The sequence below is a fragment of the Calypte anna genome, chromosome 26 (genome assembly GCF_003957555.1).
Source record: "Calypte anna isolate BGI_N300 chromosome 26, bCalAnn1_v1.p, whole genome shotgun sequence".
Lineage (NCBI taxonomy): Eukaryota > Metazoa > Chordata > Aves > Apodiformes > Trochilidae > Calypte > Calypte anna.
The window spans coordinates 1,129,394-1,137,881 of NC_044271.1; the positions used below are offsets into that span (position 1 = coordinate 1,129,394).

Genomic DNA, 8,488 nt, shown 5'->3' on the forward strand with positions numbered 1-8,488 from the left:
TTATTGCCCTACAGGGATAGAAATTTACTGCAAATAAAGCTATCCCCTTCTGTTACACTTCTCCTTTTAATGACAGTATTTAATTTATTTTAAACACACCTACATACAATTGGTTTTAATTACTCAGTTTTGTAGCACCAGAATGAGGACCAGAGTTTAGTGTTTACTGTTTCTTGAAAAAGCTGGAAGACGCCCACTCCTGCTTTTGAGATGTACTGAATAAAAAGGCAGCTTGCAGAAATTTCTGTTGCTTTCCCAGCCTCACACTCCCCAAGAAGTACAAAAACATCTAAGTGCCTTCTGATGAAAGGCAAGACCAGTAAAGAAACCTGTAAATTCACTTGAACAACTTAACTTTCTGCTGAAATATTTTGGGTTGGTAGTTTGTTGTTGGGTTTTTTCTTCCTTTATACTGTGCATTTGTTTTTCAGAACATAATTACTGCTTATTCTTTAGGGTTCACTGCTATTTAGGTATACAGAATACTTGCAGTGCATGTCAGGAACAGAATAATAGCAGTTACTGGTGAAGCCTTTAGCAGAATCCAGAGATACAGCCTCTTTTGTTATTGTCTGCTGTTGTGAGGTGCACAATACATTTTCAGTGTTCTCTGCATCATAGTAACAGAAAGCCTTTTTTAACTCATTAAGAGAGTACAGCTGTTCTTCCCCCCTCACATTTGTAAGAATTTGCTAGCTAACAACTCCAATTCCCACTGCCTAGCTTGAGCAGCCCTTTTTAAATGCTCAGATGTCACAGATTATGGCTATCAACACTGGGTATGTAAGGCCCACAGTTCATTGTGCTGCCTCTCTTTCATCTTAGCTCTTGCAAGTGCAAAATCTTCACTCTTTGTCACCAGTAAAAAATCGTTACCAAGAAACTACACCATATGTCCTCAATAACAAAACTTTGCAAAGTAACTAATCCAAACGAGTATATAAGCTTCCTCAAACACAATTCTCAGTCCAGAGTTGCGTGTCAGGTTTTCATCAACAACTTCCAATATTTGTATGCACCAGATGGACAGTAAGTGCTGTACAAGCCAACAGAAGTACTCATTTAGGTCTGTCCCTTGCACCTGTTTCAGAGGAAATTCCTCCAGGAAATAATTTTGAAAGCACATCACACACACTTTCGTCTTCTCCTGTCAAACAGTTTGTTTTAAAGCATAAAGATGCAAATTTTTGATGCCCTTAGTGTATCTCTTAGCATCATAATTCACACTTCTCTTAACTTTTCTAAGTAACTTACTTCAGGGCGAAGCTTCATTTGTTACAAGAAAACCTTAGTTTTAACACCTTGCAGAGATTGCACAGGAGCTGATGAAGCACAGATCTCTAACATCCCTTCAATTAACATTCACGTGTCAGTTTTCTTCATACTGAAGGTTACACATTGTAGCAAAATACAACAAAAATTATAGCAAAAACTTCATAAGCATTGAAACAGAAACTGAGTTACTTTAAGCTTTCACTTGTTATATTGTACAACCTTTGGATGCTACAGATTAACAACATCACGTGCCATTCATTAGAAATGTACACAAATAAAGCTTTTCAATCTTACTTTCTCCACTCTGTTGGTGCTCTAGCCACTAGGTTCTCCAAAACGCAAAGCTCTTCCAATATAACATATTTGTACCTATGGCACAAATTCTGATTTTGTACAGGACTGGTCTATCAATTTATGCTGCAAAGCCTGCAGCACTATTACCTCTATCGCAGATTTCTTTGAGAGAAAATAAAAAAAAAAAAACAAACTTAATGCGTTGCTGAAAGCAGCTTTCATTTCCTTGAGCCTAATATGTTCTGAAGCGGTGTTTTATCAGCTTATGTATCTTGAACTTGAAGCAACTTTCTAATAAAAATAACCTGAAATAAACGACTACCAGAGGGAACTCGTCTTTGCCCTCCAGCGTCGGGACCCGCCCGTCGCAATGACCCCCGATCTCACGCCGGGCAGGTTCCCGTTCTCCCCCCCCGAGCCGCAGGGCTCACCTGTCTCTGGCCTCGGGACTCGCAGGCGCGGCCGGCGGGCGGGCGAGTAGCGGCGGTGACGGGACGGGGAGAAGGGGCTCCTCAGGCAGGACGGCTCTGCCCGGAGCCCGTCACCCTACACACCTCATGAGGGGAGAGGACAGGCTCCGGGACAAGGCGCAGGCCCCAGGGGTTGAGGTGAACACAGCAGGAACCGAGGCAGGACGCGACACGGCGGCTGTGGCGGCCCCGACTCCTCTCATCTCAGGGGCCCGCGCGGCCAATGGGACCGCCCGCCGGGGCGGGGCCCGCTCTGCATTGGCTGCTCACGCTGCTGCCGGTGTGCGCGAGCGCGGCGGGGACACGGGTACACGCGCGGCCACCGCTCGGAGCAGCCCGCGAGCCCCAAGGTGCAGCGGCTCCTTGCGCCGGTTCAACGGGGCCAGGTGAGAGGTGACCTGAGCGCGGGCACAGCCCCGCGTCCGCCCCGCTCCCTCAGGACCCGCCTCACAGCGACCCCCGCGCCGTTTGCGCAACAGCGCCCCCTGGCGCCCGAGGGGCGGCGCCGGCACAGGCCGCAGCCAGCGGGCGGGAGGGCGGGCGGGAGAGTGGCTGGTTGCGGACGCGAGGTTGGCTGGTTGCGGACGCGGTCACATTGCCCGTTTCAGGAAAATCCTTTTGGGGTTGGTCTCATAATGGAACGCAGCACGGCCACCGCCGAGCACCTGCGTTGAAGCTGCCTGCGCCAAGGAACTGACCGCCGGCACGGGTGGATGAGGAACGGCCGCCCCGGCTCCCCGGGCACTCGGCCCCCGCGATGCTTAGCAGCAGAGGAGCTGCAGGTAGAGGACGACCCAGATTTCAAGCCTCTCTCCGGTAAGAAAGGCCTGACTAATGTGACAGTAACCTCAGTACTGAGGAGCAGGCTAATGACATTTATCGGACAAACTTGCCTCAGCATGACACACCAGTTTGCAAACCTGTTACGAAATACTTCTTTATTTATCTTTAGTTGTGAACAGAGAGGTACATTTCAGCTGCATCCTGTTGGAAGCTTACATGTTACAGATCTTCTGTGGTTTAGTGCAATAGTTTGTCCTAACCTTCTCGTGAACACAGTCACTATAATCAGTGTTACATTTACCACACTTGCAACTCAGAGCCACAGGGTAGGAATAATAAGGGATGGTGTGATGAGGACAGCCTGGAATCAGTGCTGTTTGATATAGCATCTCTTTATATGTGCACACATTCTGGGACAGAGCGCTTTTGAGTAGCAGCTTCTTGCCATTGCTGTCCTACAAAGAAAAAAGAAATGCATTGTTTCACTGAAGCATATATGAACATAAGAAGATTGCTTTTGGCATTTGCTCAAATATTCAGAAAGCAAACCTCTACTCTTAGCCAGGCTCTGGTATTTTCAGCATGCTTCTCTTCAGACCCACAGTTTTGAATATGCATGTGACTGTGCCTCTCTAACTCTGTGGTTATGTTCACCTTGCTGTTATGGTTTCAGTTAATCAGTTAATTCAGTTAATCACCTTGGCTCAAGGTGCTAACAATGCTTTGTTTGCATTGTTTTTGTCTGCATTGGCTAATACTGATTTGGCAAAGGTTGAACGTAAAATGCTACGTTGAGCTGTAAAATGCAGCTGAACAGTCAAGCACTGTGAGATATTCTCCAGTGCTCGCTATCATAACAGTAGTGGGATTAGAAGTTACCTAAATCATTTACAGTAAAAGTGTCAAAATATAATCTTATTCTCACCTCTTCCATCCTGACCCCACTACAGAGGCTTTGCACTGACAACAGCAGACAGTTCTCTGCTACGCCACTAGTGCTATAAACTTCATAATTCCAGAGGCTTGGCATCTTTCATCCATAAATTCTCAAAAAGCTAACTTTAAAAGATGATGATAGTATGATTTTTTTCTGTGACAAACAGTATTAGAACTGAATCATTTACACACAGTTTTCCAGTAAGAACAGAGACTTGTTTTGTAGTGTTTGCATTATAGAAACAAGTGCCTAAACCAGAGTAATGCCTTGTACCCGAGTCATGCAAAATCCAGCGCAGATGGTGGTGTTGATGACCAGGCAGTAGGCACATTCCCTTTTCTCCACATGGATTGTATACTCAGAAGGAGCACAAAGGGATGCTGTTTGACCAAAAGTCAGGCCAAAGAGGAGAGACATCGCAAAGAAGAGACTCATGCTAGATGGGAGAAAAAAAAGAAAGCAAACCCTAAGTGAAGTTAATGTATCTTCTAGCCCCTTTTTCAGAATTTGGCAAGAGCATTTATGATAGTCACAAACTAGAAGTAATCTTAACTTTTCTAGCAACAGCCTGACAAATTCTTTCCACTCTCAGACCTCTAACTGAAATAGTACTAACCATAAAATAAGGGTGAACAGGCCATTAACAACATATAACATATTCCATTTTTCCCCACTGAAGCACATTACATGGAACTTTTCACAAATGAGAAAATGCTTACACGTAAAACTAACAGGAGATAGAGGATTTTAAATTGTGATATATGTGAGAGAAAACGAGCTTCAGAATTAACCAGTGATGCTAAACTAATCTCACTGGTTTAAAAGCAAATTTCTAAAGAAAGCATCATATAAAAGGTTCAAGAGAGAAAAATAAACAGGCATAGCATTGTAATTTTTACTTTGCAGTTGGCTTAGAGGCATGATGAAATGGGAACACTGCCAGTAATTAAACAATAGATTCAAGCAAATTGCTGTAAAGAACATCAGCAAAGAGTTCAAATCAAGGAACCCCCACTTTAGCTGTCTGTTGTGCTGGCCTCTTTTCTCAGACCTGCTGGGAGATCCTGAGAGCAAAGCTTTGATTAGCTCTGAGGCAATGCCAAGATCTACTCTCCAGCCTCTAAACTACAAAATTTTAATGACAGTGTCTACAAAGACATGGACATCACCCTCTAGTCTCTTCCAGCTGTCAGTTTCCCCTAGCAAAAGCCATTCATTACACAGTCTGGTTTACCCTGTAGCTGCAACAATGCAAGTCTGGAAAGACCAACCTCTTGTCAGCTGAATTCTTCCCTATTACAGGAACCTGATTCTGCCTTGAGCTGGGAGAGGCAGTGACCCAGCACAAGCTCTCTGTGTGTGCTTTATACTCTCCAGGCTAATTCCAGGCTGATCTTACTGTTTATATAATTGCATCTGAATTGCTGCTTCCTTATCTCAAAGTCATCTATTGAAAATTCATACTGAACCACAAAGCAAATGTGATAGGAACAAACGTGTCCATGATATCCTAACCTGGAAACTGGAGCTGCAAATCTAATTATTTTAACAGTCATTCCTTTCTCAGGCTTTTAAACTAACCACTGATTTAAGAAGTTATTATTGATGAATTTAATCGTTACACAGGACAGCAACACCATGACAGGAAGGCTAGCATGGAAATGGAGTCATCCTGAATCAAATACAACTAATACACACCAATGCCTTGTTTAAGTTTAATGAAGTCTGGTTCACTCTGCTCATTACTAGACAGGCACAACTGAGAGATGGAGTGCTACACAAAGTGACAAATCTCAAATCAAAGCAATTGCTCTACAGAGTAGTAAGGTACAGCCTGACTTGCCCATTCAAACAAAACACACCAAGACATTATCTGGTCTGGAATCAAGTGAACAAGTATTGGAGTAATAAGCAATTCACCCTGAAATGTTAATTGATAGGGGAAAAGCTTTTAATAAACCACTCCTTTTATCAAAATGAAAAGCAAAACATTTTACCAGCACTAGTGAAACTCAGATATCCACAGATGAGAGAAAAACACTTGTGTTTAGGGCTTTGTGGAACACCTACAAGGAGCAAAAATCAGAAACGGTGGAGTCAGCTCAGCGTTAAGCCGTGTCTGGCCATCCTCGTCGTGCTTATTCACTGCAGCTCTTTCAACACCTACCATTTCAGTTAATCACCTGTCACTTGGACTTTACTCTGATATCTTATGTCAGTCAACAAAATTCTTGATTTACCTAGTCAAAAGAAATTCAATAAAGTTGAGTTTGAACTCATAAACGTGGTCACTTTGGACTCCTGGAGGAGTGAAATGATCAGTCCCAGCTGGTGTTTAGCTAAATCCTGAATAATATTGTCTCCTTTTCCTAGGGTTGTAGATTGCTGCACCCAAGTTTGTGTTCTAGATTTTCTCCAAGGTTTTTTTTAATAGCGTGAAAGATTCCTATCAAGACTAGCCAAATGCTTTCTGTTTTCATGGAGTCTTTAATTATAGGTTAATTTCTACCATAAAACATCTCAGGAATCAAATTAACTATTTCTGGCTTAAGGACATGAGCATAGCATTAATTGTACTCTCAGTAACATCTGTCCATCTACACTTAGAAGAATAACACTTATGTTGTTACTGCTCCAGCAATTATTTAGTTCTGTATTATTCTGATATATTTTAAATGCATTTAAACATCAAGGCAACATGAGTATACACATACATACACATATGTAGATAATGTGTGTATATATGTATATACACACACATTATACACACATATATATCTACATATCAGGGTTTGATTGTTTAAAACTTTAATCACAGAAAAGAATGTTGATTCTTGGAAAATCTTAGAGACTCCTGAAAGGAAAAGGAAACAATTCATAAAGCTAGATCCTGGAGGAGACAAGAAGTGCCTAAAATAATCATAATTTTTTAAAAGCATTCCTAAACAAAAAATATTGTGTGACTCTCACATGCATAACTGAAGTAGGTACAGCTGATTCTTAAAAGATTTCACAGTACTTTACAAGCTTTAGTCAATTGGACCTACATTGGTTCTGACCTACATTGGTTCTGACAGAAAGACCCCACACCCAGGTTTAAAGCGCCCTCATGTAGGCAGAGGACAGCTCAGAGCATGAGAGCATCTTTGCTGCTTCAAAGTTCTAATTTCTCCAATATGTGAAAAATGTGTGCATGGGTGGAATTCAAATTGGGCTAAAAGATTAAGAATTTGCTTTAAGAAGATTTAGGGAAATGTCTGCAAACATCAACAGCAAAGAGAAAAAAACATTTAAATCCTTGAAAGTATAGAGAAGATTAAAAAGGGAGTGCAGCAATAAAAACTAGCAGTGGAAAAAAAAAAAAGGAAACAAAATAACAGTCACTGTTAGAAGTAAGAAAAAGTGGAAAACTCACATGGGAAGCTGGAGACTAGGAAATAGACTTCTGTCAGGACAGAGGCCAACAGATCTAGGGACATCACTGGATAATGACAAGCTGTTGATACAGAGTTAGTGCAAAGTCTCTAGCTAATACTAATTTCAACAAGTCTTGAAATACTGAAGAAATTTCCAAACATGAAGAAAACTGCTAATATTATGCCAATATTTGGAGACAGAATGTTGACCCAAGTAACTCTCGACTAACTAGCCTGACATCTATCCCTTAAACATCAGGTAAAATAACAGAAAGTTGATATAGGATTTGAGGAATAAAGAATTAATGGCTGAGAACATAATTAATGCCTTTCAAGATGGTGTTACATAAAATAGGTCATGCCACACAAACCTGATTTCATTCTTTGGGGTGATTACAAATTTGGTTGTTAAGGCAACTACATAGATGTAATGGCCTTAGTTGCATCTGTCCAGAGCCCTAATGCCATGAAGATTTAGAGCTATTAGGCAGAGTCCAATGTGGTGTATGCTGAACACCAGGAATTATTAATCACTGGAGCAGGTAGTTTAATTTCAGCAGCACATTTGTTCACTGCAACTTGCTTACTCAGCTTCTGAATGTGCTGCAGTGTGCTACGATAACAGCTGACCAAGTATTAAGAATGAAAATTCATCTGTTTGGAGGAACAATAAATTAGTCTGACTGGACCTGGAGATTAGTGTGACTACTGCTGCTTATACACAGGCAAGCTCCACCCTAACATGGACACAGAACCTCTTGGGTACATCTTTGCTGGTATCATATTAGCTTGCCTGTCTGCCAGAGATGCACTAAACATCACCAGAGGGGTATAAACATTCACAGCTCTTCAGCAGTTTAGGCAAACTGGTAGACAAATTATTCCATTGTTATCCTTCTGGATATGACCATTGAGTTCGTTCACTATTGACCTCTCTAAGCACTTGACAGGAGATCCCATCACCTACTAGGAGAAGCAAAACAGAAGGCTGGCAGGACAAAAAAATCCAGTGTGGCAACTCATGAGTGTCTGAAGCTTCTTCTATAGTTCCCTAAAATCCAGTTAAAAATCTGATGCTTATACATCCATGTCTTTGGTTGCCCCCTTCTGACCCACAGACTATTCAGTGATAGGTATTTTTAATGTGCTTTCACTGCCATCAGCTTTGTAGTCCTGTTCTGGAACAGCCAGACAGACTGTTAATTATTTATCTTTAACCTTTCTGTTAACTAAACCAATCCATTCACTGACACAAGTTATTTTACACTTTCATTAAGTGAAAGACAGTATGCTGATGTTCTCCAAGTGTTTTA

General features: G+C 41.8%; 1 protein-coding gene and 1 long non-coding RNA gene across 2 annotated transcripts in view; both read right to left on the bottom strand.

Moving 5' to 3' along the window:
* The window catches only part of LOC115599731, an 88,673-nt gene extending 86,235 nt beyond the window's left edge, over positions 1 to 2,438 (bottom strand). Inside the window, exon 1 of the long non-coding RNA XR_003988600.1 lies at positions 2,001 to 2,438. This is a non-coding gene — a long non-coding RNA (uncharacterized LOC115599731). The remainder of the gene's footprint in view (positions 1 to 2,000) is intronic.
* Positions 2,439 to 2,950: 512 nt separating this feature from the next.
* TSHB (thyroid stimulating hormone subunit beta) lies at positions 2,951 to 5,141 on the bottom strand. The gene is made up of 3 exons (XM_008490542.2): positions 5,031 to 5,141; positions 4,033 to 4,195; positions 2,951 to 3,277 (listed from the first exon to the last, which is right to left on the bottom strand). The coding sequence occupies exons 2-3, from the start codon at positions 4,192 to 4,194 to the stop codon at positions 3,035 to 3,037; spliced, it is 405 nt and encodes a 134-aa protein (XP_008488764.1). The 5' UTR covers position 4,195; positions 5,031 to 5,141; the 3' UTR covers positions 2,951 to 3,034.
* Positions 5,142 to 8,488: the final 3,347 nt, after the last annotated feature.

Bases quoted from the DNA above. Each gene is read 5' to 3' on its own strand.
- TSHB (XM_008490542.2), bottom strand. From the start codon at position 4,194: ATGAGTCTCTTCTTTGCGATGTCTCTCCTCTTTGGCCTGACTTTTGGT. The intron at 3,278-4,032 runs GTACAAGGCATT...TTTTCTTTGTAG, and splicing joins CTGGATTTTGCATGACTCGG to GACAGCAATGGCAAGAAGCT.